Genomic DNA, 26,312 nt, shown 5'->3' on the forward strand with positions numbered 1-26,312 from the left:
CTCTGCCCCGGGGAGGCCGGCCGGCCGGCCGTTTCTGGTCCAGCTGCGGTACACACAGGGCTCCGGGGCTGCTCTGTTCTGCATTCTCTCTGGCAGGTGCCACCAGCGTTAAGCATGGCCGGGGATGCTCTTCATAACGGTCGCACACAACTGCTCAGGGGTTTTGCTCATAAGAAGCCACAAGCCGGGGCTCTCGGGAGCCCAGAGCACCCAACGCCCCCGCCCCAGCCTAATAGCAGGCTGGGGTGACCCATATCAGGCCACATTAGGCTAAGGGTCCAGGTGCCACTTGAGGGGATAGAAATAAGGCCACACTTGCCACGAGGAAGGCCTACTGCTGGCTGAGGCCCCTTCTGCCCCCGGGGACCACGCCACCTTCTCATCCTGTCCAAACCCCCTCCAGGCAGCACTGCCGTGGATTAGGCATGAGAATGGCGGCCGGGGTCTCCAGACACCCTTTCCATCCAGCTGCCATCGTTTTTCTTGCCTCCACCCACTTTTCTATTTCAGAAACAGTGGAATGTCCAACTTTGTGAATTCCATTGCTTAACAGAAATTTGCTTTTAATGTCTAAACGTTCTGAAGATTAGAGTAGGGGTAGGGAAATGTGGGGAAAGCAGTGCCTTGTGGAAAAAACACACACACACAAAGTCCTTTGTGCTTCAGGCACTCCTTTCAACTTCACTGACCGTAGGATCTTGTCCAGAATCTTGGGAAATGGTTAGGCCAAGAATTTGAGTCGTGAATATTTCTGCAGTGATTTCGTCTGGAAGTTCTTCTTCAAAGCAAATTTCTGAACCTAACCAAACAAGAAAAGAAAGCAAATGCCTTCATAACAATTAGGTTTCTAACTCTGAAGCATTTTCCAAAAATATGAGGAAATGATACTAAACAAAAGTGAGAGGAGCTTTGTGCTGGGATTTGGCCCTGATTCTGTGAAAACCTTTGGGTGGAAACTGGTTAAAATCCCTCCTTTGTGATTTGGGTTTGGAGCACTGTTACCCAAAACTCTGCACACTTCACTGGAAAGCCTCAACTACAAGGCATCATTGATTTTACTGTTTTGAGACACTTAGGAACACTGTATACATGTGTGTGTATATAAAACAATTGGGAAAATTACATTCTGAGATCCCAGGTACACAAGGAATGGCATAGAGGAGCTTGCAGGTTGGAAATGACCAATCAGCTCCTGGAGTCTAGAACTATGTGTGTTAGGAACTCTGTTCAATTTGAAATTGGGAACAGACAACAGAAGGAGAGGGAGAAGGAAGCCTGGTGAGGAGTCTTTGCTCCCGACCCCATGGGGGCAGCAGGGCAGCACTCGGGGTTGTCCATGGACATGTTCCAGCACAAGGGCGTCAGTGAGCTAAAAGAAGGAGGTGGGAAATCCTCAGACAGGAAAGGAGAGGAGGATTTTTTTTTTTTTGGCCACACTGCACAGCATGCGGGATCTTAGTTCCCCGACCAGGGATCGAACCCACGCCCCCTGCAGTGGAAGCGCGGAGTCCTAACCACTGGACTGCCAGGGGAGTCCCAGGATGATCTTTAAAGATGTTCAAGCTCTGGCAGCTTGAAGTCGGGCTCGTGCCTGCCTGCCGAGTCCCTGCCCTCTCCTTATCCAAGGCTCTCATGACGATACCTCTTCTGAAAGAGCTTCCGAACTGTATCCTCTACTAGTGGCCAAGATTCGCCTACCCAAGCTGGAAAGATGAGGACTGAATCGGGGGAATAAAGGGAAGAAACAAGGCTGGGAGACACGAAGGAAGGACGGAGCACAAGAACAAAAGCTTTCATCTCTTAGACATGACCACCACTCCCTGGTCTTTTTATAACTTATTCATGTTGCGTTCCCAACAGACTTGCTTTGTTGTGTGCATGGTATGAAGGAGAGTGGCTTGCACCAGTTAGAAGACTTAAATGCACTTAAGTCGCCAACAAATTAGTGCAGCTCAGCTACGTGTCCAGACAGAGCCCACTGTAGTACCTTTGACAGAAGAGGCTGCGGGCTCGGATTTCCAGCCCTCAGGATTCAGTCCGAACAGTGTAGCGAAGCAGTCAGACATCTCCTCTTCCGTCATGTGCTCACCTGGGCATCACAAAGGGAAAAGGAGGCTGTTCAGCTCATGGGACTGAGCCTCACGTCAGAGTTTAGCATCATCATTCTGGGGTCTTCAAGAGAATGATTCCACTGTTTCCTGGAGACACAAAAACATTCTAGGGAGTCCCATGTTACTGTCACATAGACTTCCTTATATGGTGCTAAAAATGGGACTCCAACCCAGGGGGCTGTGTTGGGGCTTGTGCAGAGAAAGAAGACAGCACTCTGATAAAGACTGTGCTTAGCTTCATTTCAAATTCCCTCACATTAGAAGCAGCAGTTTGGCTAAGATGAAATGATCGCCCAGAGAAAAGGGCTACTTGACTTCCTCACATAAAACGATGAGGAAGGACTTCCCTGGTGGCGCAGTGGCTAAGAATCCGCCTGCCAATGCAGGGGACATGGGTTTGAGCCCTGATCCAGGAAGATCCCACATGCTGCGGAGCAACTAAGCCTGTGCGCCACAACTACTGAGCCTGCGCTCTAGAGGCCATAAGCCACAATTACTGAGCCCGCGTTCCACAACTACAGAAGCCCACACGCCTAGAGCCCGTGCTCTGCAACGAGAAGCCACTGCGATGAGAAGCCCACGCACTGCAACGAAGAGAGAAGCCTGCGCACCACAACGAAGAGTAGCCCCCGCTTGCCGCAACTAGAGAAAGCCCGAGCGCAGCAACAAAGACCCAAAGCAGCCAAAAATAAATAAATAAATGTATTTTTTTAAAAAGTACGATGAGGAAAAGAATAGGTAAAAATGAAAAGTTTTACTTTGGTGTGGTTTTATTTCACAAATGCAACCCAGTCTCGTAGTAGCTCTGTGAGGTTGATGGCTGGCACTTGTATTCCTGCTTTACGAGTGAAGGCCCTGAATCTTGCAGCTCCAGGAAGTTGAAACATAAACTGCATCCTTCTGGTTCCCGGCATCCTTCCCTTTACCCCGTGTTTGCCAGCCATGTGGGTCAGTAAGCGGCATCCTTGCGGCTGAAGTCCAGTCAAACTAGAGATGCCGGAGGGCGTTCTGTCTCCCAGCTCAGTTCTCTCCAGTGGGAATGGCTCAAGGGTGTTACGAGATATACCTATTTAGGTATTTACCTTTGGTTTGAAGCAGTTTCAGAAAATCCTCTCTTCGAATAGCTTTCTTTCCCTTTGAATTGGTAAAACCAAGAATGTCAAAGCTCCGCTGGATGCCACTCATGGTGTTACCGAAGGGTGGCCTGTGATTAAGGTAAACTTTGAAGAAATCCGGTAGGTTGATTTTGTCAATTAGTTTTCCAGTGTCCACATACTCACTAAATCTGATTTCATTAAACATATCTTCAATCTAGGAAAGAGGTTTAGGGGGGAATAAAAAAAAGACCATGGTAAGCAGAAAAGACACTTTGATAGACTTCTAAGAATTGGAGAGTAACAGACAAATGTTCACCGTTAGCTTAGAACATGTATGTTATGAGTTGACTGTATCCCCCCTCCAAAGAAAGATAGGTTGAAGTCCTAACCCCAAGTCCCTCAGTCCCTCAGGGCAGATGTCATTAGTTAAGATGAGGTTGTACTGGAGGAGGGTGGGCCTTTCATACAACATGACCGGTATCCTCATAAAAAGAGGAAAGAGACATTCAGGGCCAAGATGGACATGTGATGGCTGAGGCAGTGGTTGGAGGGATACAGCTTAAGCCAAGGAACATCAAGGATTGATGGTAACTGCAGAAGATAGAAGAGGCGAGGACACACATTATCCTCTACATGTTTCATAGAGAGCATGACCCTGCTGACACCTTGATTTCAGACTTCCATGAGAGAATAAATTCCTGTTGTGTGAAGCCACCCACTTTGTGGTACTAAATTTTACAGCAGCTTTGATCCACTGTCCGACTGGTCAATACTATTAGCATTGGCATGAACAGTGTTTCATTTCTTCACTTTTCACCTAAGTATCTCACAGTGTATCTACTACATCCTTGCTTTGTGAAGAAGATATTAGTTTCATTTAAAAGATGGAATCCTGGGCTTCCCTGGTGGTGCAGTGGTTGAGAGTCCGCCTGCCAATGCAGGGGACACGGGTTTGTGCCCCGGTCCGGGAGGATCCCACATGCCGCGGAGCAGCTGGGCCCGTGAGCCATGACCGCTGAGCCTGTGTGTCCAGAGCCTGTGCTCCGCAGCGGGAGAGGCCACAAGAGTGAGAGGCCCGCGTAATGCAAAAAAAAAAAAAAAAAAAGATGGAATCCTGAAGAATTTAGAAATTAGTTTAGATGAACAAGCAAATAATTCAGTGTGAAACTCAAATACAGGACCTAAGGCTGTGATAAGTTTCTTAAGGCAACTAACTGCACCATGATTCTTTTTTCCTTTCTTTCTTTTCCATCTTTATCCTGCAATGTTTTATATACTCAAAAGATTCTATGTAACATACATACAACTTATGTGATATAATTTTTAAAATGAAGACCTAAGAAGCCATCATTCATTGAAAATATCAACACAGTTGGCAAGGCTTAAGCGAGACTAACCAAGAAAAAGAAGAGAAAAGACTCAAATTATTAAAATCAGGAATGAAAGAGGGAATACCAGTACCAATCTTACAGAGATTAAAAAGAGTATGAGCAATTATATGCCAACAAATCAGATAACTTAGGTGAAATGGACAAATTCCTAGAAAGATACAAATGACCAAAACTGACTCAAGAAGACAGAGAAAATCTAAACAGACCTATAACAAGTAAATAGATTGAATTAGTAACTTTACAGCTTCCGTAAAGAAAAACCAAGGACCAAATGGCTTCATTGGTGAATTCTACCAAATATTTAAAGAATACCAATCCCCCACAAACTCTCCCAAAAACATAAGAAAAGGGAACAATTCCCAACTCATTCTGTGAGGGCTGCTTTCTGATTTGGAAAGTCACTCTTTGCGTATTTTCCAAATTTCCTAGAATGAGCAGAGTGCTGACATGTCTGTGGATTCAAATGGAAATGTGGCGCCAGTTAATGCAGGTCTCCACACAGGGCTCCTTGCGTAACTGGCAAAATGCAAGGAGGCGAGAAATAGAACACAGAAACAAACGAAACCACTCCCCACTCCCATCAGCCTTCTCTGTGCAGTATTTTTGTACCACGCACACTGCAGCCGGCTAAAATTCAGAAACCTGAACGGTGCCTGACAAAGGGCTAGAAATGAGTAATTTATTTTAGTGTCTACATTTGAAACTAATATGTGTCCCTCCAAATTGCAGCGTTTTGAATTTTACAGAGAGAGAGAGAGAGAGAGAGAGAATAAGAGCCACAGAAAAGTGGGAAATAATTTTTTTCCCCCAGAACCTGAACTTCTTTGGTCTGTAGGAATGAATCAGGAAGAGAATCTATATTTGTACACAATATTTATCAATAGATAGCCAATTTCTCCCTGTCCACTAAATAAATGTAGAACAAAAATGGAAAGAGCACCAGTTTGAAGCAATGCCAAATATTAGCCTGTCTGGAACATCCTAGTGTCTTGGTCTTGCCCCAAGTATCAAGAAGAAAATACAAACCTCTTGCAGTCCAGCCATCATTTCTGTGAAAGATCTGCAGTACCTTCCTTCCACTTTTTCCCATGCATATAAAACACATGTGTCTATTTTTTTTTTTTTGCAAAACTGGTACGTGTATATATCCTTTTTTGTATCCTGCTTTTGTATCCTGCTTTTCCCCTTTTTACACTGTATCTTAGTAATCGCCTAATATTTTCAAAGAAGCCATATATCTTCAATGCAACATTCCAGGAATGGTCTTTAGATATAACATCATTGGTTATGGATACAAACGAACCATAATTGGTACTATGCAAGTAGCTCTAATTGGCAACATTTTCATATACAGCATTTGTTGAGTTTATATTATGTACAACTGCACGTTAAATTATGTACAATTTTGTGTATAAATAAAACTGTCCAGTAGCATATATTATTTACAGATTCTACTATATGATTTTAATACTACTAGTATATGCATGTGCTACCACTTACTATGAGCCAAAGGAGACTGGGGCTAACACTATGATCTTTGATGGCAGACCTAGGTTCAAAACCTGGTTCTGCCATTTTCTATATGACTTTGGGTTAGTAACTTAACATTCCTTATCCTCAGTTTCCTGTCTTGAAAAAGGGAGTAACACGGTAAACCGTTTGCAGTGGGCTGATCTGAGGCTTACCGTGACAATGTATCTAAAGTGCTGACACAGTGCCTAACACAGTCAGCACTCAACCGGCAGTAATTGTTCTTGTGATTCCTAAACTTCCTATGCCCTTGCTAATTACAATGCATGTAATTATAACATAAATTATAATTTATAAATACATAAATTATAACGTAAATGACACGTGTACTTTACAAACGCGATATACGATTCAAACTCAATTGAGAAATAGGAGACTAACCCGAAGAGGACAAAGAAGGAATCCAAACGTGCCTGGAGTTACTCACACCCGGAGTGTTCCAAAGATCTCAGGGAACGTTCCTGGCACAAACCACTCTGTAGGTGACTCACCTCTTACTCTCTTTCCCCAAATGACTGGCCGAAGATCACTGCTCAACAGGCAGAGAGCTGGCAGCTTCAGCATCATGACGTCTCTTTCCCGAGCCTACTCTGGGTTAGTTGAAGAGGCAGGTGCTGCTACGTGTCTAAACGAGGTTCGTGCTTGGGAGAGGAACCTCGGAGCCCGAATGGAATGCCCAGAGCCTTCCCAGGCCCCGCGGTCGCCCAGAGCGCGCTGGCTGGCTCAGCCCGGCCTATTATTGGCATTCTCACGCCGGCCTGTCATCCACTAAGGCAGTGGTTCGTCTGATTCACCCAGGGAGCTTTAAACATTCTAAGGCCTCGGCCCCATTCCCAGAGACCCTGATTTAATTGTTCTGGGGTGGAGTATAAGCAGTCACAGTTTTTAAAAGCTCCCCAGGGGATATGAAGGTGTGGCCAAGGTTGAGAAGTATGGCTTTAAGGCATGGGATCTCAAACTTTATCAGGTATCAACATGAGCAGGAGGGCCCCTTAAAACACAGACTGCTGTGGCTTCCCTGGTGGCGCAGTGGTTGGGAGTCCGCCTGCCGATGCAGGGGACGCGGGTTCGTGCCCTGGTCCGGGAAGATCTCACATGCCGCGGAGCGGCTGGGCCCGTGAGCCATGGCCGCTGAGCCTGCGCGTCCGGAGCCTGTGCTCTGCAACGGGAGAGGCCACAGCAGTGAGAGGCCCACGTAATGCAAAAAAAAAAAAAAAAGAAAAAACACAGACTGCTGGTCTGGGGGCCACAGCTTTGAGAACCAGCTCTTACACCACAGCGGCTAGCGGAGGTGACGCTCATGCCAAAAAGAATCAGCATCCGGCTTGTGATTTTCATCACGGAGCAATGGTGGGTGGCAGCTGTGAGGCATATTCTAATTCTTCAGGCCCACATCTGTCTCCTCCATTAAGCTGTAGCAATAGCGTTCATCTCTATTTCCACAGCAGCTTTGCTCAGAGCCCGGCACATCGTGGGGGCCCAGAGAAACGTTTACTGAATGAATGAAACACCGTGGGCACAATGAGGCCATGGAAGAAGTTCTCTTAAAACTCAAAAAAGGGGGGCTTCCCTGGTGGCGCAGTGGTTAGGAATCCTCCTGCCAAGGCAGGGGACACGGGTTCGAGCCCTGGTCCGGGAAGATCCCACATGCCGCGAAGCAACTAAGCCTGGGCGCCACAACTACCGAGCCTGTGCTCTAGAGCCCGTGAGCCACAACTACTGAGCCCGCGAGCCACAACTACTGAAGCCCGCGCACGCATAGAGCCTGTGCTCTGCAACAAGAGAAGCCACCGCAGCGAGAAGCCTGTGAACCGCAACGAAGAGTAGCCCCCGCTCGCCACAACTAGAGAAAGCCTGTGCGCAACAACGAGACCCAACACAGCCAAAAATAAATAAATAAATTAATTAATTAAAAATTTTAAAAAAAGGTAGAACTGTTGAGGCCGAGTATCTATTCAACAGCTTGTCATTTGAGTTATAACTTTTTTTTTTGGCCGCGCGCCATGCAACTTGTAGGATCCTAGGTCCCCAACCAGGGATTGAACCTGGGCCCTCGGCAGTGAAAGCGCAGAGCCCTAACCACTGGACCACCAGGGAATTCCTGATTTATAACTTTTAAACATTTACACAGTCGGCCCCTGGACCTCTGCTGGTACCATTGCCCAGGCCCCGAGACGTAAGGGTGGCCTGTCCTTGGAGGGCCGGGGTCCCCTGGCCCAGGACTGCTTTACTCCTGCCGCTGTCATTCTCCCCATAGGCCTTTGGGTTTGCGATCCTGTTGTCAGCCACAGGAAGCCACCGATGGCCTTAGAATTGTGTCTTATAATTAAGTTTTATAACCTCCCTGTTAAACGGAGAGGAACATGATACACTTGAACTGGCGCCATTCCTCGTCTTTATAAAGGGGCTCCTGGTGCGCGTCGGTTTCTTCTGTGATAGTTTCATAGACTCGCGGGCTGGAAGGACTCTCCCTCCTCCTTAGACACACCTAGTGCTCTCTAGACGGTCCCTGGCAAATGAGGAGACAGTCTTTCCTCACAGCATCCTCTTCGCCTCACACCCCCTCCGTGTGGCCCATCGCGGCGGCGTTTCGCACTGACCTGGGGCAGGGAAGGAGGGTCTGGGCAGCAGCTTCCAGGGCTGCAGATGCCTCTGCTGTTGGCGCATCACTCTGTCACTCACAACTGCCCCCCTCTCCAGTAACTATCTGCACAACAGCTGCCTCCCGTCAGGTCCTGCCCACTGGACACCGACCCAGGAGAAGGCCAGTCATTGGTGCTGGGCCACAGCGCTCTCTCCCTGCTGTCTGCCGGCCGGGGGGAGACTCAAGAGATGACAACACCGCCATTCCCAGCGCTTTTATGGTGACCTCTGCCCAGCCCCTCACGGGGCCCAGGCTGCAAGCACTTCCGGGGATTCTTCCCCACCCCAGGTGAATGTTTTTAAAGGTTTTAAAATCTGAATGACAGAATTCCCTTGTGGTGCAGTGGTTAAGAAGCCGCCTGCCAATGCAGGGGACATGGGTTCGAGCCCTGGTCCAGGAAGATCCCACATGCCGCGGAACAGCTAAGCCCGTGTGCCACAACTACTGAGCCTGCGCTCTGGAGCCCGCAAGCCACAACTACTGAAGCCCATGCGCCTAGAGCCCGAGCTCCGCAACAAGAGAAGCCACCGCAGTGGCTTCTCTTTTCTTTACTCCTCTAGAAAAAGGAGTGAAGTACTGATTATGCTACAACATGGATGCACCTTGAAAACAGTGAAAGAAGACAGACACAAACGGTCGCACATCACATGATTCCATCTGTATGAAATGTCCAGAAGAGGCAAATCCGGAGATGGGAAGTAGACTAGTGGATGCCAGGGGCTGAGGAGGGGGGATGGGAAGTGACGGCTAATGGGTACAGGGTTTCTTTTTAGGGTGATAAACATGTTCCAGGATTCGATAGTGGTGATGGTTGCACAACCCTGTGAACATACTAAAAGCCATTGACTCACTTTAAATAGGTAAATTGTATGATATGTGATATATCTCAATAAAGTTGATTAAAAGGAAAAAAAATAGGGAGTTCCCCGGTGGTCTAGTGGCTAGGATTCTGCGTTTTCACTGCCTTGGTCAGGGGAGATCCCGCAAGCCATGAGGCGTGGCCAAAAATAATAATAATAATAACAAAAGGAAGAAAAATAGGGACTTCCTTGGCAGTCTGGCGGTTAAGACTCCGCACCTCCAATGCAGGGGGTGCAGGTTTGATCCTTGGTCGGGGAACTAAGATCCCACATGCTTCACGGTGAGGCCAAAAAAAAAAAAGAAATATAATACAGAGGTGAAGCAATGGCAAAGGCACGTAACAAATGCCATCAGTTTTTAAAAGTGTAATTTTCACCATGACTATGATCTGTTCTTTTACCATCATAAAACCAGTAAAGATGAATATGTGCTTGTTATAAAAAATGCAAACACTGGAGATGTAAAGAATAGAAGTAAAGTGCTCTACCATTCCCCATCCCTCAGCAATAGCCAGTGTTTGATGTCCTGACTTTTGTTTGCACTAAGACCAGCCAGCTGGGGTACAGACCGCGGCCCCGAGTGGCCGTGCACGCTTCCTCATCCCCCTAAGCCTCACTGTCCTGGTTGGTAAAATGGAGATGATAAAAGCGTCTTCTTGCCGTGAGGACTAAACGCCAGGGGGGCTGGCACGGTCCTTGGCTCTCAGCGAGCGCTCAAGCGAGAAGGGCTGGTCTGCTGTTGCCGCTGTTGGTGTTATTGATATCATCAGCTGCATTCTTTTTTAGTGGCCGCGCAGCATTTTAGTATTTCTTTCTTTAGATGCTGTAAGTGTGACAACAGCAGTGCTCCCTGGAGTAGGGTTCTCAGTGGACCAGGAAGGCCTCCTGACAGCAGTGGGCCATTTCTCTCACTTTCAGGATGGAAACACCTCGTGATATTTATGCTTCAGAACAAATCCAACCCACCGAGGACCTTTCTTCAAAGTGCAAATTTCCCAATTCCCCTGGGGTCTTCATCAGAGCGGAAACTGTGCCCATGACCGTTGGCTCAAATTTCTTCTCCTCCTCCTACGGTGGGCGGCTGTGCCACCTGGCTACGCTCCCTCCATCCCAGCTGGGACTGCCGTTTAGCCACAAAGATTAGCACACAAGGCTTGGGGAGGATTTGTTCGTTTATCTTTCTGGGTTTTGTTCTGAATACAAAAGCAATACAAGCTACTGCTTGTAGTTAAGAAAAATTAAATTCTACAGAAATGCATGTATGAGCCTCCCCTCTCCCCGGCAATTTACAGCCACGATGGTCTTCTAAGGAGAGTGGATGCGACTAAATGGGAAGTTTTTTCATTTGTAAACCCTAGAGATGGGCTTATACTGCAGATTTGGAAATACAAGCTAAGAGCTGAACTGGCACGGCCAGCAGAGGGACGGGAGGGGGTGCTCCTCAGGGAAGGAAGAGGGGGAGCAGAGCTCGGTGGGGGGTCAAGACCAGCAAGGAAGCCCCCCTGGGGGTGGTCATCGGCACGGGGGAGAAGGTCTAATGAGGAGTTTTAGGTAAGCTGCTGCGGAAGGCGGTTATGCGTGAACCCTTCTGGTGATTCCCAGTGTTCCAGGGAAGCTGTCTTGTGTGGGTGGGCTTTCTATGTTTGTGGAAAAGGAGGAAGATGCTGAGCGTCATGTCTGGAATGACCTGGAGTGTGCACACGCACACGGGGGAGCCCCGAGGCCAGGAGAGCGCGAGCCCCCAGGGCAGCCCCGAGCTCAGACTATGGGTGGGAGCCAGGGCTGGGTTCCAGCTGGTACCAGAGGCCCCAGCTGACGGGGGTGATATGTAGAAAGTAGAGAGTAAAAGTTCTCACGGATCCCGTGCCTCAGAGGTCAGTGTCGTTAAAGGTTTGGAAGAAGTTCTTTCAGTTTTGCTAGGCATATATGAGATCTATATATTATTGTTAATGAAATGAGGTCATGCTTTACATACTCTTTTGCAACTTTCCTTCTGTCCTTTAACAAAACCAGCACATTCTTTCTGAGTCAAGAATCATACGTCAGGGACTTCCCTGGTGGTCCAGTGGTTAAGAGTCCGCCTTCCAATACGGGGGACGTGGATTCGATCCCCAGTCGGGGAACTAAGATTCCACATGCTACGGGACAGCTAAGTCCATGCGCCGCAACTACTGAGCCCACGCGCTCTGGAGCCCGCGTGCCACAGCTAGAGAGAAGCCCGCGCACGGCAACAAAGAGCCCGTGCGCTGCAGCTAAGACCCGAGGCAGCCAAATAAATAAAATTAAAAAATAAAAAAAAGAAGAGGACAGAAAAAAAAGAATCATAGGTCAATTTCACTGTTTAATAACTACTGAGTGTAGGTGTGCCTTACTTGATTCACCCCATCTCCTATTAACGGACCTTAAGGTCGTTTTAATTTTTCACTATTACAAACTATCCCGCAGTACATCACTGTTACACTTGCCTGAGTTTTCCTGCAAGATATACTCCTAAAAGCAGAATTGCTGGGTCCAAAGGTAAGCACGTTTAAAAAGTTAAGTGATTATTTCCTCTCCAAACCCTCCTAAACGAGGCTAAAGCTGCTGAGTATACCAACTAGTTAGGGCTACTATTCATTACTCTGAGATCAAACAATAATGTCAGGGATTCTGTCTTCCTTATTGTTTCTGCAGTCAAACATGACTGGTGAGCATATCGTTCATTCGTGTACTCGTCCGACCAAGATCTGCTGAGCCTCCACGATGTGAGCTCTTGCTGGGCACACACCTCTCTGCCAGGATTGGCCTCAATTTATAGAACTAAGTGGTCGAACTGCTGTTAATTCATTGCAAAAACCCATCAAGAATCTATAACGCTCTGCAAGCTAAATAGAAACATAGCCACAAGTGACCAGGGGACACACGTGACGCACAGGCCCCAACACGATATTCCAAGGTCCCGGGGGGGAAAATATATCTGTAGAGCTGGAAGATGACACTTTCTCATATGTGAAATCAGCTATACAAACTGTGAAGAGCCCTAACTTAGGAACCCAAACTTAGGGTTTATAACATTATAAACATTGAAGATCTTTCTTTTTTAAAAAAAATGAAGATTTTTAAGAGCAGCCCACCTCACCTCTTTGGCTGTGTTCTGCAGAAGATGGGAATGGTTAGGGATTCTTTGGGGAGGGTTACATTCTTGTATAATTTGGCTTCAATCTACCACACTGACTAGATTCAAATCCCCAAGGCAGTTAAAATGACGTAAGAAAAGATATAAATAATGTAGAGCCTTGGGGGGCTGGCTTGAGTCTGTGTTTCTAAGTCTTTCAAGTAACCAAGTGTGAAAATACTCTTATCAGCGGCACATACTTCTTCATGCCACTTCTCGGGGGAGGGGGAACAGCTGCATCTTAAGAGGAAATGTTTCATTAACCATGACGAAGCCTGGGTTTAAAAGTTTCAAAGCTCCGAAAACATTTTTATTAAAATCGCTATAAATCTGATGGAAACTAGAGATCAAAAAGTTCTCCCCTCGGAGCTTCAGATATAAACTAATTCATCAGCGAACAGTGTTTGCACTCAGATGTGGCCACATCTGGATCGGGGGCCTTCAGAAAACATCTCCAAAGAGTAAATTTATTTTTTAAGTGGATTAAAAACCCTGGACTCCAGGGGACTTATGAAGACACTGAGTGGGGCACTGAAACCCCTTTTTAGCAGCTGGTGGGGGGGGGACACAACAGTCAGTGACACAACAGTCAGTGACAACCTTGCAATGACCATTTTAATGTGGGTAAAATAATATTCCATGTCACTTTATAACATTTGTTGCAGACTAACCTTTTTTTCTGGGTACTTTTTTTTTTTTTTTTGCCACGCTGCGTGGCTTGTGGGATCTTAGTTCCCCAACCAGGGATTGAACCGGGGCCCTTGGCAGTGAAAGCAGCGAGACCTAACCACTGGACCACCAGGGAAGTCCCTCTGGGTACTTTTTACTCATCAGCAAGATTTCGATAGGTTGTTAAGCTTTATTATTTTTGGCCAATGATAGGACAACGGAGTGAGCCTTTGGTAATTACACTTCTTACTTCTAGAGGAAGCAGAAAAACCACAGCCACTCTGTGCCACCCTCCTCCTTCAGCGATTCATGTGGCAGGTGGGTGACAGTCACAAAGGATAAACACCCAGAATTCCCTTATCGACAAAGCAGGACTGCAGAGGACACATTTACACGGGCCCAGGGTTTAAAATCAAGAATCCTGAGTGAGAAGGCTGCCATCAGCATGATGACTTTCGGCCATTTACATAAAGTCTCTTTACCAGACAAATCAAGAAAATAAAAAACTGATTTTAGAGAGGGTATTATAAACAAAGATCCACAGGGTCACAGAGACCTTCATCTAAAGGCCTTTTATAATCACACATCCAGAGACGAGGACAGGATGGATGGTGGAGGTAATAACACTGGATGGTGTTTTTTCAAACATTTAACATGTGCCCTGTACTGTACTAATCAGATACTCATTTAATCGTCACAATAATTCCAGGGGCTGGGTACTACTATTAGCCCCATTCTACAGATGAGGAAACTGAGGCTTAGAGAGGTTCAGAAACTTGACCAAGTCTCACAGCTGGCGAGTGGTTATAGTCAGGAGTCAAACCCAGAGCCACCTGACCCAGGAGCCTGTGCTCCCAGCCGCTACCCAGTGCTGCTTCCCTAGTAGGAAGGCTTGGATCTGCAGCCATCAGAGAGAGGCTCCTGAGTGCTTACAGGAAATGTGAGACATCTGGCTCATGATGGCTTTTTTTTTTTTTTTTTTGCGGTACGCGGGCCTCTCACCGTTGTGGCCTCTCCCGTTGCGGAGCACAGGCTCCGGACGCGCAGGCTCAGCGGCCATGGCTCATGGGCCCAGCCGCTCCACGGCACATGGGATCTTCCCGGACCGGGGCACGAACCCGTGTCCCCTGCATCGGCAGGCGGACTCTCAACCACTGCGCCACCAGGGAAGCCCCCATGATGGCATTTTGGTGAGTTTCATATGAATATGATCCTTAGACACTGCAGGTAGCAACTGAGTCTTTGCAGCACTGTGGAGGAGGGCCTCTTCCCGGCTGGACTACCAGGTAAGGGGCAAAGTGGAAAATGCAGACTCCCAGGCCCCATACACTGAGATTCTGATTGGCTACGTCTGGGATGGGGCCCAGGAATCTGATTTTTTAATAAATGCTCCAGGTAATTCTGTTGCAGGTTGCCAGTTTGGGAAACAATGTTCTAAGGAACATGTTTTAGAAACACAGCTCTAGGGAACACTTTTATGTGGGTCGCACAAACTTTACGGGTAGTTGCTTCTGTTTCTGACCATATACTTTTACAAAATGAACACTGGTCAAAAGACCTTTTGAGGAGCTTAAAGAATCCCTGACTTTTTTCTTTTTTTGGCTGCGTTGCGTCTTTGCTGCTGTACGCAGGCTTTCTCTAGCTGCAGCGAGCGGGGGTTACTCATCGTTGTGGTGCGCGGGCTTCTCATTGCTGTGGCTTCTCTTGTTGCAGAGCACGGGCTCTAGAGCACGTGGCCTTCAGTAGTTGTGGTACGGGGGCTCAGCAGTTTTGGCTTGTGGGCTGTAGAGCACAGGCTCAGTAGTTGTGGTGCACGGGCTTAGTTGCTCTGCGGCATGTGGGATCTTCCCGGACCAGGGCTTGAACCCGTGTTCCCTGCACTGGCAGGTGGCTTCTTAACCACTGCGCCACCAGGGAAGTCCCCCTGATGTTTTTAAGGTACTCATTCAAGACTCAGCTGGGTTTATGGGCTCTGAAAACTCATTTCTCCAGATGCTACTTGGAGAATAAAAGTCACCTTCCAGTCATACTTGGAGCACCCAAAAAAAGGTGATTCTGGGTAGGCCACTGAAGCCAAGGGAAATGACTGGGACCACAGCTCACATCACTAAAATGTGTTCGGACACCTAATGTGAACATTGAGTCTTAGCTGGGTTTCAGGAGTTATGTATGTTTGATGGTGAGCTGCAAAATGCTACATTTCTGGAAAACTATTTGGCAATGGGCCTTAAAGTTCATATTCTCTGACCCAGTAATTCTACTTCTAGGACTCTGACCCAGGAAAATAATCAGAGAAGTATGCAAAAACCATACACAGAGATGTGCATCACAGCCATGTCTCTGACAGCCAAAATACTTCAGACAACCTATGTGTCTGTCAACTGGGGAATGGATCAACTGAGTATACAGCCTTTCGAAAGCATGTTGTCTATAGCAAACCAAAAAGCTTCTGCACAGGGCTTCCCTGGTGGCGCAGTGGTTGAGAGTCTGCCTGCCGATGCAGGGGACGCGGGTTCGTGCCCCGGTCCGGGAGGATCCCACATGCCGTGGAGTGGCTGGGCCCGTGGGCCATGGCCGCTGAGCCTGTGCATCTGGGGTCTGTGCTCCGCAGTGGGAGAGGCCGCAGCAGTGAGAGGCCTGTGTACTGCAAAAAAAAAAAAAGCTTCTGCACAGCAAAAGAAACGATCGACAAAATGAAAAAGCAACCTACAGAATGGGAGGAAATATTTGCAAACCACACATATCTGATAAGGGGTTGATATCTAAAATACATAAGGGACTCACAACCAATAGCAAAAAGCCAAATAACCCACTTAAAAAATGGGCAGAAGACCTGAATAGACATTTTTCTAAAGAAGATATTCAAATGATCAATAAGTACATGAAAAGGTGCTCACATCACTAACCATAAGGGAAATGCAAGTCAAAACCACAATGAGCTATCACCTCACACCTGTCAGAATGGCTTTTATCAAGAAAACAAGAGGGCTTCCCTGGTGGCGCAGTGGTTGAGAGTCTGCCTGCCAATGCAGGGGACACGGGTTCGTGCCCCGGTCCAGGAAGATCCCACATGCCGCAGAGTGGCTGGGCCTGTGAGCCATGGCCGCTGAGCCTGCGCGTCTGGAGCCTATGCTCCGCAACGGGAGAGGCCACAACAGTGAGAGGCCTGCGTACTGCAAACAAAAACAAAAACAAAAACAAACAAACTCACAGAAACAGAAACAGATTGGTGGTAGCCAGGGGCAGGGGGTGGGGAGTGGGAGAAATGGGTGAAAAGTGGTCAAAGGGTACAAACTCCCAATTATAAGATACACATGTCCTGGGGATGTAAGGTACAGCATGGGGGCTCTAGTTAACAATACAGTACAGTGTATTTGAAAGTTGCAAACATAGTAGATTTTTAAAGTTCTCATCACACACAAAAAATTGTAACTATGCAAGGGGATGGATGTGTTAACTAACCACACCGTGGTAATAATTTTTTAATTTATACGTATATAAAATCACTATATTGAATATCTTAAATGCACACAATGTTATATGTCAATTATATCTTAATAAAGCCAGGGGTAAAAAGCATATTATCGAGGAATTTTCACCACATGCTCACAAAACAACAGTTACTGAGAATGTTGCTATACACGTATACATATACATACACACGTACTCTGCAAAACGTTGACATATATACCTATATACACCATATAATGACAATCATTTGTTTATCTATATCTAAACATAAAACAATAGAAGGAAGTCCACCAGAATGTTAATAATGATTACCTCTGAGGCATTTCTATTTTCTTCTTTACAGGTCTATTTTCTAAATCAGACAAAGTTTTAAAATTAAGCTATATCCTTTATAAATCAAGTTTTCAGAGAATTGTTAATGAAATGGGAAATGCGTATTACATAATATCAAGTGAAAATATAGGATAAAAATATATATTCAATATGGTACCCATTAGTTTTTTTAAAATTATGTGTGTGTATATATATATATATATATATATATACACATTATATATAAATCAATCCAGGAAGATACCAATAACTGTTGTCTCTGTGTACTGGGATTATAGGTAATTATTTTCTTCATTCCACTTGTGTATCTTTTCCAAACTTTCTACGATAAGAATGTGTTAGCATTTCCAGTAAGAGAACCCAATCAGTTGCATTTTAAGCCCCAGTTTCCACGAGGACCATTTCCTCTGGTCCCTGTTGGGAGCCCCTTACAGATGGGGTGTGCTACGAGGCTCTGAGGAGCGGCTGCATCTCCTGAGCTCCATCCGCAGCCCAGGATGAGCACCCACCTCGCAGGAGCAGCCCATTCACACAGGCCAGGTGAATGGCAACTACAGGGAAAGGATCACAACAGCGAGCATTTACTGAGCTCTTCCTACGTAGCCTACTCTGTGCCAAGTGCTGTGCGGGCATCAACTCTTTGAACTGGATGAGGCTGGTCCTCATGTAGCTAGGGGCCTTCTGTCTAATTCCAAAGCCCATGCTCTTACCAACATCAAACTCTGGTAAGGAATCCGCCTTACAAGAATATCTTTATGGCAAGTCTGTTTCTAAGCAGTGCATCTGCTATGCCCAGGACCTCCTTTCTGATCCATTTACGTAAGAATAGTGTTAAATTTTTACTTTGACCTATAATGATTGCTCCCTGAGGTCGTTTTTATAAATAACACATCGCACGGCTGTTCTTGTTTTCATTCTACCTACCTTCTCTTCCGATGGGTAAAAGCCAATTGCTCTCATGACAAAAGGAAGCTCCGACAGGCAGATGTGTTCCGACACCTTTCTGGTCTCCATTGTATCAATACCTTGACTACGGAGCTGAGAATAGTAAAAATAGTCTTCCAGCTCCTATGTGGAAATGAAGTGGAAACACAACATGCATTTTTGGCTTAAGTCTGAAGCAGCCATTTAGACTTCAAGGACATTTTCTAGAAAGTACATTTTAAGCTCAGTGGGGAAAACAGCTTTGGCAAAAAGCAAGAAGGTTAACCCCGGGCACATCTGTTTTACAGACTTAACTAGATGTTACCAGGAAGTGTTTACTCTGAGGATAGTTACCCTGTAGAATTTTCCTTCCCTGCCACCAGACACCAGACCATAGAATGGGGTCAGGTCTTCGCCCCCAAGAGAAACTGCTGCCTCCAGGGCACTAGAACAATGAGAGAAACATCGTTATTAGCCAGCAGTCAGTCAGGAACACAATGCACCGCAAGGCTGCCCAGCTGCGGACCTCCGGAGGGTATTACAGCGAGGATACGATTAGGGTCTCTGTAAACTTGTTAAGTAAATTCCCTCCAAAATGAAGCTGCAAATGGAAAATTCAATTTCAAGTGTGGAACCCGGTGGTACAGGGCACCCGCCTTAATGACGATGATATTCTCTCGTGGATGACAGGGCAGATGCCTGGCAATTTGTCTGAAATCTCTGGGGGGAGGGAGGGAGGGAGGGTGGTGAGTCCACAGTCTCCCCAGTGGCCCTCCTGTAACTTTAGATCTGCATGTGACCAGAGCCAGAAGAATGGGATGTGGCACAGGTGGATGGCCGTCGCTAATTGCTTCCATAAAAACTCTGGAGGCCGCAAGGGACCCACGCCAGTCAGATAAAAATAGCCCTCTGCTCTCTAACACAGGGTCAGATTTTTCCAAAAATAGGCCCTTTAAGTGGTAAGAAAACCTACTTTTTGTATGAGGCTGACTTTACCTCATACAAAATGCTAATAATAATATGAAATCATCTTAATAATCCACTAACTGGATTTTTGCTAATCAGACCATTAGCCGCTTTGTAGGGTTATTAAGACACACTTTGTGCAGACCATGGCGGGGAAGTGGTTATGTATACAGAAGCTGGAGTCAAAGGGACATGCCTGTGAGCCCTGGCTCTGCCACTTGCAAGCAGGGTGATCATGGGCAAGTGACTTAACCACTCAGGGCCTCAGCTTCCTATTCTGTAAAATGGAAATAATTACAGGGTCTGCCTCAGGGGATTGTTGTGAGAATTAAAGTGAGTGCACAGAAAGGATTCCACATGAAGCCCTTTATTTTTCTCCTGTGATGAATCTTTGTTGAGGTGTGGGGTTGATGCGAATCCCAGCCCCAGCACATTACTCCGTAGCTTGGGCAGATCACTGAACCCCTTGGAGCTAGTTTCCAGATCTGTACAACAGGGATACCAACAGTGCCTACGTCACAGGATGGCTGTGGGGACACATCAGACAATACATGGAAAGCCCAGGGCCTGGCTCAGGACTATGATTACTGTTGAACTGGGTGTTGAGGTGCACCTACAGCTCTCCTGCAAGAGTCAGCCACAGAACAGTCCTCGGTCCTCTTGTCACAGCCCCGCACAAGCCCCACCCAAGCAGGCTGCGTGAGGTCCATGGAGCTGGTGTACTCTCCAGGTGGGCCTGGGGTCCAGGCGGGCCTGAGGACCGTCTCCAGTAGGGCTCAGTCTTCACCTGGCTCTTGGCTCTGATATTACCCATCGAGGCAGGTGTCCAGCTGAGAGGGCTCCCGCTCTGTGGCCTCCAGGCCAGGCCCAGGCCCAATCCCAACAGGCTCTGAGGGCAGTGAGGCCACTATTGGCCATTTGATTCTGAAGCAGGGCCAGGTAAAGGCCCAAGTGACATGGAGGAGCCTGTCACCACCTGGAAGGCCCCAGGGGACAGACTCACAGAGCTCTGGATTCTCTGGGAACGGTCCTCCAGCAGTCAGGACTACACCATGTCCCCTGCTTCCTGGCCACTGTCAGCTCAGCTGACCTGAGATAGAGGGACAGGGCTGGGCTTGTCCCACCAGAGCTGGGGCAAGAGACTCCCTCTCTCTGGTGTGAAATCTGGGGACTGTCAGTGGCCGAGTTCCCACTGAGTGACGAAATTCAGCTCTGCAGAGAGTGACAGCAACAGCAGAGGCAAGCTGAGAGCAAACGCTGAGGGCGGGCTGGTCTGCTCTCCCCGCAGTACGGTGACCCGAGACCCCAGGACCCGCTCGTAACTTCCCCTTTCTGCCTAAGTTGGGTTCTAATGCTTGCCACAAAAAAAGAGGTCATTGAGGCACAAGATGGAGGTACATTTATTGAAAACCTACTGTGTGTGTGCCCAGAAATATACTCAGTGCTGTGGGGAACGAGCTGAAGCCCAAGAAACAGTGAGCACAGCAACCAGCATATAGCAAGAGCCCAGTGAACGCTCCCTAGGGGGGGGGGAGGGGGAGGGGGAGGAGGGAAAGCAGGGGGAGGAGAAAGGGCACCTAACCCCAAGATCTGGCCCTTCACTTCCCCGTGAGCTCAAACCAACAGATGGTCCTTACTTGCCAAATGTGTTAGAGTTGCACCTCCTACTCCTGGGCCTTACACACCATCTGTCGGGGCTTCAGACCAGGGTAATGAGCAGAACTGAAAGTCTTCCGGATTCACGACAAAAAAATTTATAAATAGACTTTACTGTTTAAGAATACATCAGTTTTATGTTTTTCACAGTTGTTACTGTAAATACCTTGTGCCTGTTCATGGATTATTTTATTCTAAAATATTTTGTCAAATGTGTATCAACCAAATTAAAAACAAAGGCTTTCATGTTAGCAACAACAACAACAACAACAAAAAAAGCGGGGGGGGGCTTCCCTGGTGGCGCAGTGGTTGAGAGTCCACCTGCCGATGCAGGGGACACGGGTTCATGCCCCGGTACCGGAAGATCCCACGTGCCGCGGAGCGGCTGGGCCCGTGAGCCGTGGCCGCTGAGCCTGCGCGTCCGGAGCCTGTGCTCCGCAACGGGAGAGGCCACAACAGTCAGAGGCCCGCATACTGCAAAAAAAAAGGGGGGGGAGGGAGGGGGAGAGGAGGGGGAGGGGGAGGGAGGGGGAGAGGAGGGGGAGGGGGAGGGAGTGGGAGAGGAGGGGAGGGGGAGAGGAGGGGGAGGGGAGGGGGAGGGGAGAGGGAGGAGGGGAGGAGGAGGAGGGGGACGGGAGGAGGAGGGGAGGAGGGAGGAGGGAGGGGAGGGGAGGGGAGGGGAGGGGAGGGGGTGGGGCAGGAGGGGAGAGGGGGAGGGGGAGGAGGGGAGAGGGGGAGGGAGAGGGGGAGGAGGGGGAGGAGGGGAGGGGGAGGAGGGGAGGAGGGGGAGGAGGGGAGGAGGGGGAGGGGGAGGAGGGGAGAGGGGGAGGAGGGGAGAGGGAGAGGGGGAGGGGGAGGAGGGGAGAGGGGGAGGAGGGGAGGGGGGAGGGGGAGGAGGGGAGAGGGGGAGGGGGAGGAGGGGAGAGGGGGAGGGGGAGGAGGGGAGGGGGAGGAGGGGAGGGGGAGGAGGGGAGGGGGAGGAGGGGAGGGGAGGAGGGGAGGGGGAGGAGGGGAGGGGAGGAGGGGAGGAGGGGAGGGGGAGGAGGGGAGGGGGAGTAGGGAGGAGGGGAGGGGGAGTAGGGAGGAGGGGGAATAGCAATGGTAGAAATCACCACCCTCAAAACAGCGCTGAACATGGTGATAATATCCCCATTTAACAGACGGAGAAACTGAGACTCAGGGAAGGGAAGGGACTTGCCTCAGGTCATACAGCAAGTAGTAGGGGAGGTGGGATTTGAATCCAGGTCTTTCTGCTCTTGTCTGAGCAAGGCAGCAGGATTACAGGGGGGTGTGAGGTTGAGCACAAAAATGGGAGATTTTAAAACAGATGCCAGACAAGGAGAGAAAGAGGGTGGCCTGCCAGACAAGACAGGGGGAAAGATGAGGGAAGGGGTCTCCCAGGGGAAGTTTGAGATGCTGCAATGATAGTTTGGGGGCCTAGGAGTGCACTGGTTAAAATAATGTGAACGTGAGAGGACTTATCATCTTCATTTCACCCTACGACTCACCATCAGTAGATCTGGTAGGGAATTTTGTTTGTTTACTTGTTTAGGGTTTTTATATTTCTTCCCATTAGTGAAGCACTGAACATATTAAAACACCAGAAGCAGCAATGAAGTGCTAATTAGTTTATAATGATCTTTTGTCCCTGAAACAGATTAAACTGAAATTCTCAGAAGCCTGGACTCTGGCCATGCACAGGAAAGCTACTGGAAAGTGGGTGCTTTTTTTTTTTTTTTAAATCTCTACTAGTGCAGATCCCAAGATGATTGAGAAGAGGACAAAAACGAAAAAAGGAAGACTCTGTTCTCTCACCAGGGTGTTGCTTGCCCCATCAGTCCAGGTAACAGGCTAGTGTCCAAGAATTAAGCAGCTCATTCTGGGGATGTGATCAGGAGGTTCTTTTCAAGGGGAGAGCTCACCTCCAGCTTCTAAATTCCCAAGATCTGCCCTCTTAGGTGAAGGCAGAGGTGAAGGTCAGAGCTGCAAATGCAAACTGAAACCCCCGCGGTTCCAAAGCGGATTAACCTGGCTGTTCTTGCTCCTATTCAGGTTAAGGGGCGAAGCTTCGATGTCTGCACAGAAGAAGGATGTGCACGTGGCAGACAGTAAGGGGTTTGCTTTTACTGGGAGCCATGAATCAGGTTCGTTCTTTTAGGAAGCTTGGTGTCTCCCAGCTGCTTTTACCCAGCTCCTCAATGGGACCCTGGCTGAGAGGCAGGGGCTTTGGAGAAGGTGGTCAGGCAAGGAACTGGCTCTGCCCTGGGGCTGCTCGCTGAATATGGGGAGATGAGAGGACCACCACAGTGGGTGCCCCCTTTTTTAGTAACAAAGATCCTGAGCTCATAAGCAAATGCCTTTATAAGGAAGAAGAAACAAAAGGAAATGATTAATTTGCTGAGTCCTTATCTCTGTGCTGTGTGCGTTACATATATCAGCCTACCTGATCCTTACAAGGATCCTGTAAAAGTCCCTGTTTTTACCCCCATGTACCCTCATTTCACAGACAAGGAATCCAAAGATCAGAGCTGCTGAGAAACCTGCCCTCGGGCCCACAGCTAGCAGAGAGTAGGCTTCAGATTTGAACCCTTGTCTCTTTGACTTCAAAGTCTGTGTCTCTCTGATGCTCAACCATGCAATTCTCCAGCCTCGCCCTAGGCAGAGATTCTCAGCTCAGGGCAGGGGGGTGAGAAGAGTAGACTGAAAATACACATTTCAAACGATACTCTTACTATTTCTGTAACACACTCTTTGGAGATTCAGGCTAGATCTCTCTAACTGGTGTGAATTTGCAGGCGGCGACAGGGTGAGAAGTAACTCATGGGGCCCGGGTGAACGAGGTGGAATCACATGGCCCCACCTGCAAATACCATGGGTCCCTGGGACAGAACAGTAACCTTTTGTCTGCACATTAATATGAGCGGGTGTCGCAGGGAGCACGCCAAAGGCAATGCCTGAGTCTTGGCTGTCTTTGTACCCGCAGGCCTAGCACAGTGCCTGGCATGTTGTAGGGGTTTAATACCTGTCTGCTGTTCCTGAGTGAAAAGAAGGGGTCTCCACTTGACACCCTTCTTATGGGGCCAAGCTTCTCGCCGCATCATGTACCTTAAATTGATTTCCCACTGCACCACCGACCGGTCCTGCCCTCCTGCTGTGAAGGTGTAGCGGCCGTCATAGGAAACGTCCATTCCAGCCGCACCGCTGGGGTGGCATATAAGAGCAGATGTCTTATGTGGGTTGCCATCAACTGGTAAGATCTGAAGTCCAACCTAGAAAGGAAGATGTAACTAGATATTCAGACTCAGATAACCGGGCCCCAGGCCGGGCCTGGCAGGGTCACCTGTAACCTCCAGATCTGTTTAAGGGAAGGACCTGTGTATCTAGAACCAGACATCTCAGTGTGTGAGAGCTGCATTTCACATGGCTGGGGCTTCGCATACACTGTGCCCTGCACGGTGGTCCCTTGGGAGAAGAGACGCAGGTTCCACCAGGGACACAGAAAGGAAGCTTCCCTCCTATCTTCATGGTCACATGTCCAGGCTTTTCCAGGACAATTCTGGCATCTTATGATTTTACGCCTTCCCATATAGATTAGTCATCAAATATACAACTAAGTGTAACTAACTTGTATGTCTTTATAAGATTTTTCCTTGTAAAGAAATCAGAAAAGAAAAACCCCTTGGTGGACCATGTGTCTTGTACTTTTGGGAGTAGAGAAAATGAGGTGACTCTTCTGAGAGTCATTCCCGCTCATTCATGGCCATTTTCACTGTGAAGCAGGATGGGAGTCGCGGGCTTGGCTGTGAAAGCCGGCGTTCTTGAGTCTTGAAATACCTGAGACTGCCTCCAGCTCCAAGTACACGGTCACCTTACGGGGCAGAGAGCAAAGGGCTGGTACCTTGTCCCTGTTAATAAACACCATGTAGCGCTTCTGAAGTTCCAGAGGGGTTTTCACTGGGAGGATTTGTATCTGCTCAATGGGAGATCCGTAAACTGGCCCGAGGAGTGTCTTTCTGCAAGAGAAAAAAGGAACGCTTTCTAAATTCCACAAATCCCAACGCAGGTTTTATGACTCACTCCCTTTCACGTTGCCCTATACTTTTTAAATTCTGAATTTCCTGTCTTGCTGCTCAGCTAAGCTCATTGTAAGAACCTCTCCCTCAACTGCTAACAGCGGCCTAAATAAGGGGCAACAGCTCCAAACGGCAAACTCTCTGGGGAAACTCTGCTTGTGAAGGATGCTCTTCACAGCTGCGGCTCTGACTTTCCTCCTTGACAGCTGAGTGAAGGGAACATTATGCCTCGAGAACGTGCATGAGAACAAGGGATGGGAAAAATGCTGCAAGGACGGGAGGAACGTCAGCAGGGTGCGAGGAAACACCCCCATCCCCACGGCGGGGCCAAGACCTCAGACTGGTGTCCAGACAGCTGACAGCAGGTCTACAGGCAACGCGCGGATCCCCAAAAATCCATCTGCGCATCAAACTGTAATGAATCGCACCCTCGCAGCAGAACGACTTCTGAATTCAGACACTCTTACGCTAATTAGGAATCTGATCTCAGGGGAGGCTCCGGACAGGACCTCAAGCCCAGAGGTGGATTTTCCCCGAAGCTGGCCAGACTTGAGCATCTTCCTTGCACACATACCTCCTGAGGCCTGGGAGGGGCACTAGCCACTTTTTATTTATTTATTTTTTTTAATATATATTTTTTACAGTATATCCTTGTAGCTTATTTTAATTAATTAATTAATTTATTTATTTTGGCTCTGTTGGGTCTTTGCTGCCACACGCGGTCTTTCTCTAGTTGCCGCGAGCAGGGGCTACTCTTCGCTGCGGTGCATGGGCTTCTCACTGAGGTGGCTTCTCTTGTTGCAGAGCACAGGCTCTAGGCGTGCGGGCTTCAGTAGCTGTGGCCTGTGGGCTCAGTAGTTGTGGCTCGCGGCTCTAGAGCGCAGGCTTAGTAGTTGTGGCACACGGGCTTAATTGCTCCACGGCATGTGGGATCTTCCCGGACCAGGGATCAAACCCTTGTGCCCTGTATTGGCAGGTGGATTCTTAACCACTGCACCACCAGGGAAGTCCCCACTTTTTATTCTTAATTTTATATATATATATATATTTAAAAAGAGGACCCACAAAGCCAAATACACTTCACACCCCACAAAACTTGGGTCTGCCCCAGGGTAAGGACGGTAGCTATTTCATCTTATTATATTTTAAGCCCCTCATCGTTTGGATGTGTTTTCTCCCCGTGTCCCCTGCACCCAGCCCGTGTCTGGTGGGAACAGGAGACGCTCCTTGTATGTCTCTCTTGAGCACCTCTCTGTGCCAGTCACCATGACGGGAGGTCGGGACTCGAATGAGTGAGATTTTGTTGCTAACCTCACAGCCTGGCAGGAACAACAGACATGGAAGCACCATGAGGGGAGAAGTGAGATGACAGGCAAATTCCCGGCACAGAGCCTGCACTGAGGAAGGAGTGATGGGACATCTATGAGGAGACA

The 26,312-nt window shown here is 48.2% G+C and overlaps 1 protein-coding gene across 1 annotated transcript in view; it reads right to left on the bottom strand.

The window, feature by feature from the left end:
- Positions 1-582: 582 nt before the first annotated feature.
- CFAP251 (cilia and flagella associated protein 251) overlaps positions 583-26,312 on the bottom strand; it is a 66,727-nt gene continuing 40,997 nt past the window's right edge. The window contains exons 15-21 of the mRNA XM_082667503.1: positions 24,705-24,819; positions 23,912-24,075; positions 18,539-18,629; positions 18,185-18,328; positions 3,194-3,422; positions 1,988-2,089; positions 583-799 (exon numbers count right to left, since the gene is read on the bottom strand). Of these exons, the coding sequence (XP_082523629.1) occupies positions 663-799; positions 1,988-2,089; positions 3,194-3,422; positions 18,185-18,328; positions 18,539-18,629; positions 23,912-24,075; positions 24,705-24,819 (982 nt within the window). The 3' untranslated portion in view covers positions 583-662. The remainder of the gene's footprint in view (positions 800-1,987; positions 2,090-3,193; positions 3,423-18,184; positions 18,329-18,538; positions 18,630-23,911; positions 24,076-24,704; positions 24,820-26,312) is intronic.

Source organism: Grampus griseus (assembly GCF_964374135.1).
Source record: "Grampus griseus genome assembly, chromosome: 12".
In the NCBI taxonomy this organism is placed as follows: domain Eukaryota; kingdom Metazoa; phylum Chordata; class Mammalia; order Artiodactyla; family Delphinidae; genus Grampus; species Grampus griseus.